This window comes from Diadema setosum, chromosome 2, assembly GCF_964275005.1.
Source record: "Diadema setosum chromosome 2, eeDiaSeto1, whole genome shotgun sequence".
Lineage (NCBI taxonomy): Eukaryota > Metazoa > Echinodermata > Echinoidea > Diadematoida > Diadematidae > Diadema > Diadema setosum.
Window position 1 is genome coordinate 31134068 of NC_092686.1, and position 20462 is coordinate 31154529.

At 37.5% G+C, this 20462-nt stretch overlaps 1 protein-coding gene across 1 annotated transcript in view; it reads left to right on the forward strand.

Annotated features, from left to right (window-relative positions):
• Positions 1-6661: 6661 nt before the first annotated feature.
• The window catches only part of LOC140241723 (calcium/calmodulin-dependent protein kinase type 1D-like), a 164595-nt gene continuing 150794 nt past the window's right edge, over positions 6662-20462 (forward strand). The window contains exon 1 of the mRNA XM_072321473.1: positions 6662-6865. Within this exon, the coding sequence (XP_072177574.1) occupies positions 6789-6865 (77 nt within the window). The 5' untranslated portion in view covers positions 6662-6788. The remainder of the gene's footprint in view (positions 6866-20462) is intronic.

Consider the following 20462-nt stretch of genomic DNA (forward strand, 5'->3'; position numbering starts at 1 on the left):
GTCATATTTGCGTGTGTGGTTTTTTTTTTTTTTTTTAAGGCAATATTGTTTAAAACATTCAAAAAAGTCTTAACAAAAATAGTCAGGAGGAAAGGTCATTTTCATGCACACAATGTTTGTAATAGATCTCAAGATGAAATGGCCAATTTGGGACAGATTGTTGTAAAATTCATCGAGCCAAAATTAAAGATTGGTGCCCTATCTTTAAGGATTCAGTCACACTTGTCCATATCACTAGCAGGGGACTGCGTTCTTATAATGGGACTGCAATCTTCATTGGCTGCATTATCGTCTTCCCACTTACCTCATCTTCATTCAAACTCGAGGGAACTGGATGTATTTTCAACAATAGTTGTATAAAACTGTGTGGACTGCACATTGGTTATCCTCCTGCCAGTTTGATTTTTGACCATTATCACATGTCTACCCTTACAGTGTAAGTTCTATCAATGCACAGTTTGCTGTGAATTGACATTGATCTCGCTTCACTGTAGAATGTTTTATGTAGTGCTGTGGATCATCAGAATTTGAGAAATTTTACCAAATTACAGTCTTAAAGTAGACTCAAATGGATTTTACCTGGAAAATCCACAGTACTAAGCTTTTTCATCGCATTTCCCTCTGAAAGTATTTCATTCGTGAGTAGATCATCTTTTGGTCAGAAAGTTGTTTGAACATCTTGCTGAAGAGTTGTCTTTTGGACTGAAGGATAAAAGCGTTTTCACATGAAGTCTTTAAAGGCATGAAAGGGATGGTACAGTATTGGTTGAGGTGGGGCTTCAGGTTTCCATCATTTTTTTGATGATGGATTTTGAGATAATGAGAAACCTCTTGTGAATTATGAAAAAGCATACATGTATAATTCTAAGAGGAATTCAAAGTCTATTTGATAAAAAATGAGTTTTGAAATGGCTGAGATATCCAAAACGAAGCAATCGTATTTAAAGGTGGGACCGGCCTTTAATTAAGATCGCTTTGTTATTACTTTGTTTTTGGATCTCTTGGCTATTTCATATTAAACCAATTTTCATCAAATAAACTTTGAATTCGTCTTAGAATTGTATGCTCTTTTAATAGCATTTCATAAAGTGATTTCTAGGTATCTAGCAAAAAGTTAAAAGCTAAATCTTCACCTCGACCAATGCTGCACCATCCCTTGACGGCAGGAGTATCCTGTGTTTGCAGTCCCTATTGAATGCATGAGTTACCATGATATTTAACACGTGCCTACCCTGTACTTGTTATCAACATGAGAGCATGTGCCATTTGTAGTACATGTAGTATAAAATGTTTTTAAAATCCTGTATTTGTTTCTGTGCATGGACATATTGTTCAAAAGGTCTTGTTTTCAAGTTCAGTTTTGTATTTAAAGATATCAGTCAGGTTAAGTTTTGTATATAATTTTGACTGTACAGGTTACGGCCACCAATTGAAAGTTTATTCGCTTTGCCTCAAGAAATGGCCATGGTGTGAAGCTGATAAGGATATGAACATAGGGAGCACTACAGTCTTTTGATGTCCTGCAAAATGGGAAATTCTGCACTTTAGAGATTTATTTTTCTTGTTCAAATTTGACACTTCACTAAAGTACCTCAAAAGTAATAACATGCAGACATTGTTGGAAATTTCGATTTATGAGCAGATATACCCTCACCAACAAATCTGTAAACAAGTGAAGTTTTCTGAGATTGGCCCAGTTGGGAAAATAAGATCATGCTAATGTTTCCGCTTTTGCAGTGGACAGCTATGTTAAGATTCCTAAGATGACTTCTAAACATAAAGACTGTTCTAGCTTAATATTTTTATATGTGTTTGATTTTGCTGGCAGTTTCTTTATTCAGAGCAAATTTCTTTTGACATGAAAGTCAATTTTTAGTTTGTGTTTTGTTGATGTGAGAATGTGGGATTGAGGGATTGAAGTACATGTAGTTTGATGTGGGAAGAGCTGCAGCTTATAAGACTTGATTCAGAGGTTGGTGTATGGCTCTCAGAGAAAATATCCTGACACATTAAGATGATGGGGAATTGTTGCTGACCTGTGATTTACCAAGTACCAATGTACATTGTCTGTACAGTGTAGAGATGAGTGCAAACATGTACATGTATATTTAAATGTCTAATAAACTTTGATTTTAAACTGGAATCATGTGTCTGAAAGTTGTTTTTTCTTTTTTAATTGTGTGTGTGTGTTTGTTTGTCTTGGGTTGTGTGTGTGTGTGTGTGTGTGTGTGTGTGTGTGCACTTACCAATGATGGAAAACGAGGACACACAAACTTTACATTTAAACTGAGGACACACAGAGAACCGAGGACGTCCTCGGTTCGCAGACCATTCCAAACAGCTTTTGCATGTAGGGATACATGTTTGTAGGTCCTCAATTAGCATTATTGTAATACTTAGCATTATGGTAATATACAAATGAGTCCTCAGTTGACAAGAGTCCTACTTACGCACAGGTCCTCAGTTATGTGGTACTAAAATTCTTGTGGGTAAAACAGGTCCTCAGGTTTCCATCATAGACGCGTATGTGTGTGTTTTCTGTCTCGTTTCCTAAATCTAAGTAAAAGTTGTAGCTCATCTCTTCTCTACCATAAATAAAGGAAATGGTACATTAGCAACCTGTTATACTCTGTCGTGCAAGTACACATATTGTATAACATATCTAGTGCCTGAAGATGTGAAGAATTGATAGAACTTTTAGATGTTGATACATGAATATCACTGTTTATTCTAGATATAGTCTCAGATAAAGTGTAAAAAGCTGATACATGTACTGTATCACATTGCCCATCAGCCCTTGCTAACATCCTGTGCCACCAAATCACTAGCCTTTTGTCAAGGCCCTCTCGCTGTAATGGGCGAGCGAAGCGAGCCCCCTCGCGCAACCCCACTCAGCTGGGCTCTCTTCACCATACAGCGAGAGGGCCTTGACAAAAGGCTACCAAATCACTAGAACATGACTGTAATGCACCGTAACCTCAATATTCATTTATCATCACCCCCTAACAGCACAGTCATAAGACAGAGGAACATTCTTAAGTTTCCCTTGAGCACATTGTGAATCAAGTTTGCATTATAAAGGGGAAGTTTCCCTAGGTGTGTCTTCGGTGTGTGGATTCAGGGAATGCATTCATATTGATAATACAAACACTTTGAGAAAAATCAGACAATCCCTTCAAAAGTTAGCTTGATTCAACGTGCTGCTCAATCTGTGATGTCCTTGTAGTAGAAGGATTAAAAAACAAAGATGAAAGGGCTTTTACAAACATTCATTATCTCAGACACATGTTTCAAAATTAAAAAAAAACCAACAACAAACAAACATTTGACCTTTCTCTTCTTGAAGGCATTTCTTCTCAAGGGAATGACAAGGTTTTTCTTTATGTTTGCAGATTTATCATTTTCTTCTTGTTTTTTACATTTTCTCTAATGCAATCTAATTGATATCACAGATTGTTGATCAGCTTCATCTAGACAAAGGGGTATATGAAAATGGAAATGAAGATACTGTAATAATTTCCAAATGGATCGTCCAATCATCATCAAAACTAAACACAGTGTTTTAGTAATGTTTCTGCATTCCCTCAATCCACTTGTATTCTGATTTCTCTGCTCAGTCTTCATAGACCGTTGCCCGAGAGTTGAAAATGTTTCGATTCATAGATTGTAGATAGTTGGTTGTTTAATCATTTAGTTAGATAGATAGATAGATAGATAGATATACAGATAGATAGATAGATAGATAGATATACAGATAGATAGATAGATAGATAGGTAGATAGATAGGTAGATAGATAGATAGATAGATAGATAGATAGACAGACAGACAGATAGATAGATAGATAGATAGATAGATAGATAGATAGATAGATAGATAGATAGATAGATAGATAGATAGATAGATAGATAGATAGATAGATTTAATTTATTGGTTGATAGACAGACTGATAGATTGGTACTGGATGGAGGGACGGTATTGGCATTAGCCTTCGTGTTCTGCTTGCTGAGCTCCATGCGATTTACATCAAATTCCAAAGGGCGCCCTCTGTAAGCTCGCTCCTGCCTTTTCCTCCTCCTCAACCGTCCCCCACCCCATATGGTTCCGCGGCACTGTAAATCATGATAAAATGAGATACAATGTACTTAAGAAAAAAAATAATGACAATAACGATAATGATAATAGCGTTGATAAAAAGGTAAGTTGATTGATACAATGTACATTGATATAGGCCCTACACAGATAACGTCTCTCTCTCTTCTCCCTAATTTCTGTTACCTCTTTTTTCACACTTTCGCTTTCTTTTATTATTCTATTCCCTCTTTCCCCAGTTTCCCGCTCTCTTTGTAGTTGCAAGCTCTTCACCACCTCTTTCCTCCTTCCCTCAGAGGTAACCACATAATACAAGAAAAGACTTTTGAGTGGGTACCGCCATTTTTTTTTTTCTCGCAGAGTGTATAAATACGATTGTATGTCTCTTTTTTGTACTGATCAAAATTATAAACCTGAACATGTTGTTATTCCTGACTGGCTGTGTATATTTCCAACAACACGCATTTCCATTTTCACATATTTCTTTGTGCACTCTGAAAATAAAGTTTGAATTGAATTGAACGTAACAGCCAATAGAAGACCACGTATTTGCAGTTTAGTCATTTTCAAGTCCTCGCAGGTATATAAATTATGACCCCCCTCCCCCCCACACACACACATGCACACAAACTGTCGATGGAACGTCTTTACATTTCTACAAGTGTCTTTTACTACAAGAAGACTTTAGCTCCTAAATCAAAATGGCTACATGAGGGCAACCTTTTCCCGATGTGAAGTTTGTGTTACTGGCCAGGGACAAAATACGATGCTTTGTAGGGACTCTCAATATTAGGTATTCTTTATCGTAAAGCTTCTTGTTCTTCCTGTGTGCATTTTCGACACAATTTTAAAAAAATATCATATTCATATAATATTTCATATTGAGCCTACATTGTCCTTACGGCTCTGCCATTAATAATAACAGCGATGGCAACAACAACAACAACGCACGCATAACAACGAGGCAGCAGCAGCGCAACCACAAATTTTTCAACAACGCGGCTATGCCCGTATGTGTATATAATCATCATATCATAGCATCGGCATTACAACAATATCGGCAAGAATGTTTGTGGCACCAAGAATGCATATAAAAGCATCAACCTTAAGAAAGACCGCCGCGTCAAAATTGTCATTGTAGGCTATCACGAACAGTTTGTTAATAATGCCACCCGGGAAATCCATTCCTGAAAGAGTCACGCTGAAATCATGTTCATCCACGTTACAGTGATGGCTCCCAGAGTGAACCAAGAATATTGATTTTTTTTTCTTCGTCTTGTTCATCTCGAATTTGAGTTTGTAGTCCATTTTTTTCGTCCTGTCTTTCTTTTAGACAAATCATTGTCAATCTAACTTGAACTGGAGAGATTATGTGAATTACTGGGTTCGGTGAGGAGCCATTGTTTCGTTTCGGTTTTCTCCCTTTACTGATATTGCGTCAATATGTCATTCTAGCCATATTAGAATGAGAGCTCTTTATAGAATATTGATTTCTACTTGATTTGATAAAAATATGTATGGTCCCGTCGAAAAGATATCACAAGAATGCCGTTTATGTTCACTTTGTGTGCTTCAATCCACCACATGTAGCATGTTAACTATTGTTTAACGGGGTGAGAAAGTAACTACATTCATGACCTAGCACATAGTAAACTCTTAGAACATCACACCGTCATGAAATAATTATCGTTTAGTAAAAAGTAAAACGTACACTTATGGCTTCAGAGGACCAGAAAGAATTAAGGGAGTGAAAAACAAAAAAAAAGGAGAACGAAAGACAGATTTCGCCGATGACATCACCGCGGAAATCGAAACCTGGCACCAGATAACCGTACACTATCAGAGATTCAACCAGGACATATTGTAAATCACCTCACATTTTTTTTTTTCCGTATATTGTAGGAGATTAACTTAGAGACTGCAACGTTAATGCATTGCATATCGGGGGAAACCTGTCAATTTTATTACAAAAAAAAGGCAATGTAGATTTAAAATCATTGACAAGGCCCATTTAAATAATGGAAATGCAGATGTGAAATGAAAATACACTCATTGCTCTTTGTACCTCGATAGTTATCCTTTTAACTATGTTTCATCGTCCATATAATAATTAAGCCCTTTACGTAATTTACTCGCTAATTGGAAAATTTGATTTTCTATAGAGGGTATATATATTGCAAAAAGTATTTAAAATGCGTTGTCTTAATCAAAGGATAATGGTATATAATGGTAAGCAAATTGAAGAAACAGAAAGGAAAGTGGATGTATTGCATCTTGCAACATAAATGTCTCATGAAAACAAGGCAATCGGATTACATGGAAACATAATTTTACCCATCAAATAATCGACGCGTCCACATCCCACTGACTAGCTCTGCAACACGCGTCTATGGAGACGTGTAGTGCAGGTGTACATTGTGCCCGTTCCTTACTACTCTACACTCGTGCACAAGAGAGGGAAATTTGCGGCTTCTAAACCACTGGTCACACTGAATGCCTGCTGTTTCTACGCTGGCGATCGGCTATCAGTAGTAGTAGCAATCCGTGCAAAACTTGCCTGATTTTATAGCAGACTGGTGGGTTAGGCAGACGTTGTCTTCGGGATATCCAAGCTCAAAAGGGACAAAATACGACTGTTTCCAAGGAGGCCTTGGATAATTATTTCACTGTTAATCGCTCATCAACAAGTGTTTTCACCATGCCCCTTTTCACGAAAAAGGGAGGCCGAAAGGAAAAAGTCACGGACATTTATGACCTGAAACACACCATTGGAACGTAAGTGTACTCACGGCGCCCATTTCTTGTTGTTAACAGCTACCGGTTTTTAAAGTTTCTGTTTCTTGTTTTTTCCCCTCGGCCGTCGCATTTACTACAGGAGGAGGGTAGGGTTGTGATGCGATTTGCTGTGATAGAAAATGTCTCATGTTGTGTCGACTTGTTAGGTGATCCGAGTATCCTCTCGGATCACCTTCTGTATCTGTACTGATTCTTTATTCTTCTTCTTTATTTCTTTATTTCTCCCCAAAAGTTGTGCAGAGGTTAGCTCAGAAAGTCCTCTGCCTATCAATTTCAAAATTATACCATATATGCATCATGTCCTAAAGACAACAAATCTAATGCATCATTGTGATCAGTTGACCGTGACGTCACTATGACGTCATTATATGAAAACACATTCTCAATCATATCTCATTAATGGAATAGAATTTTTCAATGAAATTTACGTCACATATATTTCAAATTATGCGCATTCTACTCATGTTCTCAAAATTCAATTTTCTCTTAAAACGTGCGCGTACGCGCGCGTTGAAATATTTGTATGCTCCAATCGAGCTCAAATTTTTTTTGCACACGTTTCAGACCATTTGGAACATTTTTTGAAAAATTAAAAAAATTGGACGGACGCGTACGCGCGCGCGCATATACGCACGCACAGCTCATATGCAATTGAAATTTCCAGTTTTTTCACTTTGATCCGATGTCTGAAATGTAAAGGAATATTTATACCAAGTTTCAAGTCAATCCGACTCAATATGACGTCATACGGGCCTGTCAAAGTTGAAATTCCGCGCGCGCGTCAATGGCGATATACAGTGCAACTATGCCAAAAAACTGCCAATTTTAAATCTGATTTTACTCGTCAGGATGGACGGTGACCCCCCATTTTCTGTACATATTTTGAAAGCTGATGAGTTGTACATGTCATTTCATGGGGTGGCAATACTGACAAAATGATTAAAAGATATCAAATTTCTTAATAAAGTAAAAAAAGTAAATTTTCAAAATGACGTCATCAAATTTCAAGTTTATTCGAGCGCATCTCACTAGTCCTTTGTCAATTTTCACCCAGATTTCAGTATGATGTAGCTTATTTAATGTTCTTTTAAACATAAAATTACAACATTTTGATTGGATGACGGTATCACCTCGTAAAAATGGATTGAAAGTAATCTTGTCAAATTTGACCAGTTTACGTGTTATCTCTATGGGAGTGCAGTTTTTCTGGAAATGAAAATTGACATGACTATCTTTATCGAGCACTAGCTCACTTACCCTTCGGTAAATTTCTCCCAGATTTTAATATGTTGTAGCTGAGACTTTACGCTACCGTAAGTGTGCCCTTTGTTTTTTCATATGATGTCGGGATCACGTCAAAAATTTTGGTTGAAATTCAGGCTTATCTTCGATGTATTGAGATATTTCTTTCTTTCTGCAACTTTCTTTGCAATAACTCAAGAAAAACGGCCTTTATCACTTCCATATTTTGCACATGTTTAGTTCATGTCACGTAAATCATTTCATAAAATAACAACTACTTGATCGGACACCATCTTGGGTATGTAAATTAGGGTCAAAGGTCATAAGTGTTTCATCCTGTATCTTAGTGAATACATGTCCTATCTTTCCCATATTTTGCACACGCAAAGACCATGTTACAAGGATCATTTCACAAGATAACTACTTTTTACTCAGATGCCATCTTGTCTGTGCAAATTGAGGTCAAAGGTCATATGTACTTCTTTTTGTATCTTCGTTATGACGTGTTATCTCTACGGGAGGGAATTTTTTTAAATGTGAAAATTGACGTGATTGTCTTTATCGAGCACTAGCTCACTTACCCTTCGGTGAATTTCTCCCAGATTTTAATATGTGGTAGCTGAGACTTTGCGCTATCGTTCAGTTGACCTTCGTTTCTTCATACGATGTCGAGATTACGATAAAAAACTTGCTTGAAATTAAAGCTTATCTTCTATGTATTGAGATATTTCTTCTTTCTGCAACTTTCTTTGCAATAACTCAAGAAAAACATGCCCTATCACCCCCATATTTTGCACATGTTTAGTTCATGTCACGTACATTATTTCATAAAATAACAACTACTAGATCGGACAACATCTTGGGTATGTAAATTAGGGTCAAAGGTCATAAATGTTTCATCTTGTATCTTGGTGAATACCTGTCCTATCTTTCCCATATTTTTCACACGTACAGACGATATCGCGAGAATCATTTCACAAAATAACCACTATTTCATCAGATGCAATCTTGGGAGTGCAAAGGTGGGTCAAAGGTCATATGTGCTTGTTGCTGTGTCTTCCTTATAGTGTATACAGAATTTGGTACCTAACATGGCAGATATGACTCCCTTTGCTAAATGAGAATGCAAACATCACACGGCCAATGTCTCTAAACACAGATGAAACTTGTATGGTCATGCCTACTGCGATCAGGACTCGAATCATTGATTAAAAAAAAATCGGATCACCTTAATTTGTCAGTGATGACAAATTACAATCTCTAGTTTCTTCTGTGTATTTCTGTCTGTTTATTTGTTCTTTGTTTGGTATTGTATAATAAACACATTTTGTGAGTTTGCAGATGTAGCAAGACTCAAGGGTTCACAGAGAGACAGAGAGAGAGAGAGAGAGAGAGAGAGAGAGAGGGTGGTTATACAAACCCAGTCTGCTCTGTGATGATCAAGTGAAAATTTTTCTTCTTTGAATGTCAGTTGGATCCTTTTTGCACCTGCAGGTGAAGCTCTGTACATTTGTTTGACAATTAGACTGTGATGCATTACATGGCTAGGCTTGATCAAATAAGAAACATTTGATGGGAAATTGTTTGTCTGATCCCTGTGACTGCCATTTGGGAAATACTTGCAAATGACATTGAACAGAAATTGTGCTGAATGTTTGTATAGCATGGAAGGGTATTACTACAAGTTCATGCATCCTTGCATGGATAAACATGGATGAAAAGATGGATATTTACTCTTTGGGGCAAAAGTTCCATATGTACCCCCTGCTAACATTGGCAAAAAAAAAAAAGAAAAGAAAAGAGGAAGATGTATTCAAGTATTATATATGATTGAATTCCCCTCTTTTGTGGCATATTGTGTGAGTCTTCAAAGTTCAAATCCAGGAGGAAATGTAGATTTTCCCTCATTATCTACCCTGCCATTAAAGTCTTGTGCTATTAATTCTGGCAAGGGAACTGCTAACAATAGCATGTGCGTACATGGTGTATTTTCAGGTGTGGGATTGATTGTATACTCTAAATGTGATATTAATTTTTCAAACATTAACCTCATCAGAACATGATCGTGGCTTCCCATCTGATGATGTACTTGTGCCAGTTGTTAATGGCCATAAAATAATTACTAGTTAATGTGATTTGTGTAGGGACAGGCATTAGTATTTTAGCGAGCGTAATTTGATGTTTTGCTCGTGATAATGAATTTATAAGTAAAAAAACATGTTGGTACCTGATGACAACATTTGAATTGAGATATCCATATAATGCTGACAACAATTACAACATAATTATTTTTCATTTGGCCATATTATTACCTATGTTATTACCATATTAGTGTCATAATTCTTATCTTTCAAAATATTCCCTATCTCCATTAACCCGTTGAAGACAAGTCCCGAGAATACTTGGGCTTGTGTTTATGGGAAATGCGTGTTATAGCAAAATCAGTCCATCCTCGACAGGTTATATTTACCATTTCTATCGAGGAACCGAATTTTGTAACTTCAACCCTCCCCCCCCCCCCAAAAAAAAAGAAAATAGATAAATTGACGGTATGCAATATTTCATATACATGTAATTGTATAATGTGATTAGTGCATTAACTTGGCAAAAGCATCAAAGATTAATTGACAGTGCTACACATACATTGTACAGCTCTAGTATATACTGTAATACACTGTAAATGTACACATACATTTCTGTCCAATTTGTATTTGCATACAGTACATAATATGTTGTAGGTCTAACATGTTTAATATCTTTTGCAATATACTGTAGATGCTGTAGCGCATACTGTTTGGACAGGCAGTATAGAGCAAGTCCCTCTATAACCATGTACAATGCAATATGTTCTGTGTTGCAAAAGGACATGAAATGATTAAAATGCAATTTCTTCCTTCTCATCAGCATGAAGTTCATACACTGATAAAGTTGAAAACATGAATAGCAGTTACGCTTTAGCACGGGTATATTGTGGCAGACAGATCGCACATAATTTTTACACCCACCCACCCGTCAAGAGTCTACGTGGAATCCAGTCCACATTTGTGACAGCTGCCAACTCTAAAGTGAAGGGGCCCTTATGATACTAGTCAGAAGATACTGTTGCCATACACTCTGCTGACAGTGCTGTTACATGATTTGCTATAAAACGTAAGCCAGGAGGGTAGTAATGTTGATGTTTCATTTTCGATGTGGACTGCTAGAAGTGGTAGTGCTCTTCATCAAAAGGAAAGTTATGAGATACAGTGTAACATGGTTGACTCTCTTCATCATGTATCAGACATTTGGGATAACATTCCCCTTTAAATCCACTCATGCTTCCAGCTACAAGTATGCAGAGCTTAATGAACATCAGAGTTAGTATCAGTTCTGCTAATGGTACATTGTATACGTTTCAACTTTTACACACAGAATGAGACACATTACTGTTGAAGCGTATAAAAAAAAAATAGAGAAGAAGATACAAAGTGTCGCTTTTGTATTTATATACTTTGAAGTTCTGTGTGACAATCCAGTGTGTACTTTAAATGGCTGCAGGCAATCAATGGAAGTATTTATTACAGCTGTATGATTGGTTTTCAAGCTTCTGTGTGATTCACTGTTGACTCTTTAAAGACAAAAAGCCTTAGCAAATGAAAAGCTGTAAATTGACTCTTCTTCAATGTTGTTATAAAACATGCATTATACATAATACATTCCATATATGCACTTTCAGTAGGTGATTATTTCTGGCTAGATGTAAAAAAGGGAAACAATTCTGTAACAACATTACAATTTTTGTTGGTTCTTAGTCATGTGAACTGTTGTCACACAGCTAGTTAGCATTGTTGATCAGTGTCAACTATGAAAATATGTTTTTGATTAATTTGGGTATTACAGTGTATGTGCTGCATAGGAAACACTGGCCAATTGCAAAAAGGACAACATGGTGGGACAGAATTATGGACTGCCAATGGTATTGTTGATGACCCAACCCAGATGGTTACAAAGTACGGACGGAATAGTCTGCATCTGTAGGTTAATTATTTCTGTGAATGCACCCAGGCCAGCCGTGGCTGTTCTAGGTACTATGGAATGCCGGCTGGTCAAATAGTCAGCTTTATCTTGCCCTGACATGAGGGTGGATTCACACTGCCAGCCTGCGTAGCCATGGTCCACGTCTCTCTTGTTGGACTACTGATCAGCTTCCTGCCTGAAAACTTTGGAATTTACTTCATTTCCTCCTTTTTGATACATAGTATCATTTGTTTTGTTTGTTTGATTTTTATGAAGTTAACAGCAAGTACTGTATGATGAGCATTCTATCTTTAAATGATCCACCTCTCAGTTGTTTGCAATGGATATGAGCTTAAAAGAAAAAAAAACAAGATTTTTTTTCCCCTGTGTGAATACTGAGTAATATGATTGCTGGGTCTACAAGGAGGAAGAAATAAAATCTGAGATTTATGTGTCTGCTGCTGCAGTATCAAAATTCGACCTCCCTTACAGGGGAAATTGCAGTTGTAATCACGGTGCAGCAGACGATCGTGAAGACTTGATAGTTGTCTCAGGGGTTTTTCTTGTCTACTAGTATGTAGATCCATCCCAGTGATTGATTAGAACATTTGAGTTTAAAGAGCTCTGTCTTCTGACAACTACTCTTGCACTTATTATTTGTTTCATTGTTTTTGGTTTATTTTTTGTTTCACTTATTGCACCCAATTTCTCTGTAAGGAGATGTATGGAGTGCTATAAAGAGTTTTAAGATGATGTTGATTGATTACAGTTGTACATTCAATATACAGTATTTCTTCCCTCTTTCCTGTTTCATACCCTGCCTTCAACCAAGTAATGTGTGCATCCTTCATAATTCTGCAATGTTGCTGTGACTAAAGGAGAGAAGAAAAATGTGAAAACAAGGGCGGTGAGTTGGCTCAGTCTGTAGCGCGTCTGCCTCACGATCACGCAGCCCGGGTTCGAACCCAAGTCTGGACTGAGCAAAATGTTGTGTGTAAGCATACCGTCCCCTCTAGCAAGAGGCAAAACACTCTGTCCCTTGGATAGGACAGAAAATGGAGGTCCCGCGTGTGAGAGAGTCACAACTCATGTACGTAAAAGATCCCACTTCATTCATTCATCGCAACGAGCATCCAGGGTGTTTAACCCGGTGAAGTGGTCCCACCTCACATCCAACTGGACCCCATGGAAGACCAGCTTAACATAGCTGAATATGGGCTATCTAGCCATCTTCTCAGATGGAAAATGTGAAAACAAACATCATAATCCTGGTTTCCCAATCCTGCTTTTGAACGATTGAGTGAAAATTGCTCTGAAAGAGGGAATCCCCCCCCCCTAAAAAAAAAAAAATTATATGTAATCGAGATATTACAAAAAAGGTATCGGATCTGGAATTGTGTTCAAAATGGTGTGTGTTTGCCATCTGTGTTACCTCAACCAAAATGTGTCAGTGACATGTTTGATATGATAGAAAATGATGAAAATATGCTTCATCGGTCTGTCACTTGGGACCGCCTGTAAGTCTGGGGGTTCGGTCCGGGCCATCTGGGTGTGAATGATTTGTTTTCGCACTTGTCTACACCCAGGGAGACATTGTGACAGACACGTTCAAAGTGTATTTCAATTTATAGCAGCTTTGTGGCTTCATGGACAGAAATAGCACAAGGCAGTGTGCAGTGTTGACTATCAGTGAGCTCCACAGTTGGCCACATTTTTGTGTGGGCAAGCATGTTCTTGTGTAGGTGTCTTGGCGGACAGAGGAGGTGAATGACCCCACTTGTTTTGTTTCCTATTCCCACCTTTAAGTTTTCTACTTGTCTCTTTGCCATTTAGATATATATTGCCCATGCCCTCTGGAATTATTCTCTTGGACTAGAAACATAGAGGGATTTGATCCTGTATAAGTTCTTCTTCAGTACATGGATTCATGATGTATGGATGTTCAGGAGTTGTTGGAATATTGGGGCATGGATTAACATTCATAAACCAAGTAAATGCACAAGTAGGCCTTTATGCTGCTGGATATATGAGGGCCTATATTTTGTCTTCATTTAAGACAGGAATAAATAACTATGCACAGAAGACATTTTGCTGCATTAACATATTTGTATGTTTCACATTACTAAAACAGTAGCCTTTTTTCAGTACACGGTAGCAGTCTTTCTGGTAGGGTACTGTATGACAGGATGTAATGCATACTGTGCTATTCAGCTGGTTATATTTGCTGGTATGTCATTTGAGATAAGAAATACATTCCTAATTTCAGTAGGTGTAACAGTAGATCTTTTAATACCATTCAACAAGATGCATTCTAGTATAGATTGTTCTCTTTGAAACAGTCGGTTTGATGTTATCCTGATCGGAGACTGTAGAGGAAAACACTTAAAACCAACCATTCAATCTCAGGAAAACACACATTATATACAGTGTACTAACAATTTTTGTTTAGACTTCAGCAATGCCATCCTTTCTTGTAACTGAGATGAACGAGGAAAAAAGGAAGATATCGTGTGATTCTTTTATTTTTAATTTTTTGTTATGGAGAGAGCAAATGGAGTAGTGGTGAATATCACAGACTTTGTACCCCAATGGGACATCCTGTAGTAAGGAAGTGTAAACTATTTTTTTTGGTGTCAATTGATACTGCCACTTTTTTTTTTTTAATATGAATGTCAGATATCAGTTTTGTTTCTTTGTATCCGTCTGTTGTAGAGGCACCAAAGGATGTTCATATTGTTTTGTTTGGTTTGATGTCTACCAACAGAAAGTTGGAACGTATTGAAAATATTTGTTGAGTGCAGTTTGTGGTGCGTGTATTTATACATAATAGTATGTAGATGGATTTATGTGCACAAACTGTATGTACTTTAAGAACAGGGGAAGTTTTCATGCATTGTATAATACTTCCATGTGAAAAGAGTTTCCAAGATGCTGCAGAGATATTTTACAGAGCAAGAAGAAGAAAAGCAAAAAACAAATGGTTTAAAGGTATGGTCAGTAGTTTTGGTTGAGACGATCCAGACAGTCAGATTTTTAACATTTTGCGAGATAATTCAACGCCTCTTACAAAATATTAAAGTACGTGCAATTCTAAGAGGAGGTACTCATTCAAAGTTTATTTTATGAAAATTGGTTTTGAAATGGCTGAGATGTCCTTCCTTCAAAAAAAAAAATAGTTGTCCTAAGTAATTGAAGGTGGGTCCTGCCTTTTATGAGGACCTATGTTGTTTTTCAATATCTCAGCCGTTTCAAAACCTATTTTCATGAAGTAAACTGTGAATTCTCCTTTGAATTTTGTGCTCTTTTAATATGAGGTTTTTCATTATCTCACAAAAATGTTGGAAACCTGGAGCCCAATCTTATCCAAAACTATAGGGCCTACCATCCCTTTAATTAGTCCTAGGTGTTCTCATATGACCAGTGGATATACCATGTATGAGGATGAAATGCTGTCCAGTGTGAACGCACCCGCTTTCTCTTATGGCGAGGAGACGGATGAAGCATTCCATTCGGCTTCTGATGGCTGGGCCAATTCACGGGACAGGCATGTGTGTGGAATTGATGACCAATGTATTATGTCTTTCACAGATTCCTTTCTTCAACAAACATGTATGAAAGGTAATACACTGTCAGTTCATGTAGCCATCTGTGTGTGATGGATATAGGCAGAGTGGATCCAATAGCTTTCACTGCCCTTTGCAGTGCGGGGGCAAACGGGCTATTTGTCGTTGATGGTGGAAGAATTTTCGGGTTGTACAGAGGGATATACCACTGTCTGAGACAAGACATGGAAGCTTGTATCTTTGGCGTGGGCACGGGATACAGTCCGCAAAATCTAATTTTTCTCCCCCACATTGCATACACACATACATTGTATACACGCACCCACCCACGTACACTGTAGGCATTATGTACAGAAAGTGTGCATTGTGACAAACTCTTGCTTACATATGAAGAGTTTGTTTGCAAAAACCGATAAGTCCATTTTTGAAGATTTTGAAGTACGGCCTCTGTCCTAAAGTACAAAATAATACCTTTTAAGTGATATATTGGTCACTTCATATCTAGGTATATTTTTGAAGTTATGGTCAAAAAAAGCAAAAATTTTCTTATTATTCTCTTTATTTTTCTTGACCTTTAATCGCAAATATCTCCATTTGGCAAATATGGACTTATCGGTTTTTGCAAACAAACTCTTCATATTTAACCTCATAGGCAGATGTTGATCAACAGACAGACAGACAGACAGACCTTGGAGATAGGCAGACAGACAGACACAGAGACTGACTTGCAGACATACAGACATGCTCACATTCCTGGTCACTGTGATGAAAGACACACAAGTATTTACAGAGATGGGACTAGACAGAGATCACTGGCCAGATTGAAACAGTCTCTTCTTTTTTATGGCTTAATATATCTCCTTTGTGCTTTTTTCTTGTCAGGAGAATATGAAAGAACATGGGGATCAAAGTTAACAACCAGCCATAAATAGCTTAATTGTTGTTTTTTTAGTTTATCCATTAGAAATGAATTTGAATGGCGTGCAGTATTCAGTAACTGCTAGTTCAGATTGAAAGTGTAGTACAGAACCCTACAGGTATTGCCATTTTAGAGGTGTACCGGTATTAACTCCCAAGAGAATATCAAGTGTTATTACAATGAAAGACTTAGCAATCTTTTTTAGAAATTATAAACAAAGGTCTACATAAACACACATAATTTCATTCCAGCATCACCGGCAGCTAGTCATATCCTGGAATTGTATACCTGATGTGACGTCAGTACTCGCTATTTGTCAATTTCTATTCTATTTGTATTAGTCATGTGATTGCATTTTGACCAATCACTGACCAGGATTTATGTCTACCAGGTATAGACCATTTAATATGATATGACTTATATGGTTAGCATTGATTTTGCTACAATGTAGGTCATGGAGCATTGTATAATTTACTCATGCTGGAATAGGTGGACCTTGTGCCTTTAAGTTCCTAGACGTACCTTTTCTTTCACCAAGGAAGTAAGATGGGGCCACTTTCCTGCTTATGTCTTCTAAGGCTGATATTAGGCCCAATGTTAAAAGTTTTGATATGAGGTGATGAATCTTGTATTGGATCCTTCTCAAGTTCCACAATAGCTAGTTTGCAGTGAGAATTAAATGTAATATTATGCTGTGCAAAAATATGTATTTCTATGCAGATTTTTTTTTTTTAATGGTTAATGTTATATTAAGGGATAAAAGGGTTTACTTAAATTTGTTGGCTTAAATCTTGTTGGCAAGCTGAGAAAAAAAATGAAAGACTAAGAAGAGGTGATATTTATTCTTCTACAAAGCTTTTCATTCACAGAGCTACTGTAGGAGCAAGTTGCTGAAGTGTTGATATGTACAAATTATATGGGAACTGTTTTGCTTGCCTGATCTGTTTCTGATGTATCCATTTTACTTACCAGTATATAAATATTCTTCTGGGCTGTACATTTCAGCTCTTTCAAGTAGAACTGTTGCCTCAGTTGCACACAGAGTAATCCATACGGATGGTGAGCTACGCAAAGGATTTTGGGAGTAGGGATCGAGGCATAGTCACACCTGTGACATCTCTTCATGAAATTTCTCAGTCTACATGTATTTGCCTGTAACCATATACCAATCCAGAATAACTACACTGGCATTTCTCATCCTCAGTGAGAATCAAATGGGTATGTGTGTTATTCTGTCCATCCATCTACACATCGTCGTCTTGAATAAGGCACATGACATTTTTTTTTTCTCCCTCATCACTGTACGTCCCTCCAATGGTGTGAGCTACCGTTTTCCAAAATGTATGGCTCGTACGTGTGTGGCGTATTCCAGCCAAAATGAGATTTAATGTATGCTCGGGTCGGCTTTTAGCATGCAGAACTGGGGAACACTTCAGTTCTCTTCACCCCATTTTAGCTGGCACTCTCCTGTGAAATATAGGTCATTGTCCCTCAGTGGCAAGGAGGCTACCCCCCCCCCCCCAAAAAAAAAAAGGGACATTGCATATTGCATATCCTGTGTTTTTTCCCTGCTTATATGCCGGTATACAAGTTTTCTAAACTACTATGGCAATGTTTCTCATATGTTATCAAATGTAATTGACATGGACTGCAAAGAGACATTTAAAAACAGAAACAAAAAAAAAAGAATATGGCAGAAACTGGTGCAATCTTTGATATCATTTGCTGACAATTGATCAATTGCTTGCTGTAGTAGACCAAATTTTAGTCTTAAAAATTGTATTGAAAATGTGTTTAATACTGCATTTATTCAAGACCAAATTACCAGCTATCCCCACTGGTCTAATAATCAACAACAGTCAGAATCTAAATAAATGGAAGAATATTGTACTGTATACAATGCTGTTATTTTCGCGAATGAGGAGGTCACAGACTTTTTCACGAGATGTTGTTTTCACGAATTGACACCTACAGCTGTACGCCAATTTAAACGTACTATTACTCTAGCATCTGGCGACATTTTCGCATGTTGTTAAATTCGCGATCCAACTGTGATTTGCAAAATTCACGAAAATAACAGCTTATACAGTATTGTATTTTCTGACACAGAGAAAGCTGTGGAGAAGGAGAAAGCATAAGTGAGCATAAGAATTTTCATTTTACACTATAGCTTGTAGCATGTTTGCTTCCAAAATTGTGAAATGGATCGACGTGACAGTGAGGATAAACATTAATTTCTGTTCCTGGTCATGATGTGGCATTTATTGCAGGTTTGATTTTCAAGAGCTTTTCAAAACTATTTCAGAGCTCAAAATCTTTTGATTTCTAGTACAGCAAGTTGCTCTTTTCCATGCATCTCTTTCAATATCATGAGAAAGAAAACAGCAGAAACAAGACCTTGTATCTGCAATTTTGGGGAAAATGACTTTTTTTGATTAATGGTCAAATAATGGGTTAAGTGATGTCCTGTCCAAATCCCAACTGTCTTACTCCAAAAATGAAGCCACCATGGCATGTCAAAGGAAAGGCTATCCCATTCGCCACAGTGCTTTGGTTGCCATGTTTTTTGGCTCTCCTGAACATTTGACATTTTGTAGATACGAGGTCTTGTCGCCCCAGCGACGATATGTGATATTTTACCTACTACTTTTCATGCTGACCTGACATGTGATGTCACCTGCCCAATCTTAAGTGTAATCTGCTTTCTGACCACTTCAAAACATTGTGCACCCATGCCCTCTCTGCACACACTTCCCTGTAGAGATATCAAGATTTACTGGACCGGAATTTCTTGTTGTTTGTTTGTTTGTTTGTGTGTGTGTGTGTGTGTGTGTGTGTGTGTGTGTGTGTGTGTGTGTGTGTCTATGTGTGATGGATTAGTATGCTGGAAGTACATGTTTAGTCACATGTGCATTGTTTGCCGAAGGAGCTTATTTCACAATATACACTTGCTGTATACACAGCAGCTTGTCAAGTATGGGAAGTATGGATATTACCAACAATGCATGCTCAGCAACACAAAAACAGAATCTCCTTTTGTCGGTGAGACTATCTTTTGTCCAGTCACATAGACACACTTATTCCAAAGGATCATCCCTTCTTTATGTGAGGAGGAAAAGGGGGTGGAAAGAAACGAACCATGAGACCCATTCTCACCTTCTTGGGTTGATGATAGGTATTGTACAAGGACTACTGTGGACCCTTATGAGAAAGGGACATTCTGTGAGTTTAAAGGGCATGCATTTCCAGAGAAAGTGTGCTGGCTTATCTTGTGTTGTGAAGGCAAAGTTATCATACTTACTATCCCAGTTTCTTGGTTTTTATCAATCAACAAATACCAGAAGAAATGATATATATATTTTTTTGGGCTCATGACTGTGAAAAATGTCTATATAGTTGCAGAAAGTTATGACAAATGCTTTCCAGGATACATATTATATCATATCGAAAATATTTCTTGTGAGTTATTTGATCTCAAAGTGATTGTCTGTACCATTATTTTTTTGCTTTCAGCACACATCATGTGGTGTTTTCTTTCACATATATGTCAAAGAAAAGTTGGGTTTAGTCCAACAGGTATTATTGTTGTGCTAGTGAAGGCTGCTGTAGCTTTAATGGCCCAGACAGGCAGTAATAGGCATTCAGAGGGGAATAATATGTGTGCGGCATTCATTGATTTTTAAGGGTTTTCACTGGTTCTGGACAAAAGTTTAGTACCTCTACTATTGTTGTCTAGGGCAGGCTGCGAAGGATTATGCTGTGAGTGAGATCATCCTAGGACACTGAGGTATTTGTTGTAAAAACCAGTAGGTGGAGAGGGTCGTTAAAGAGCATCAAGGCAAGAGATGTTTACACA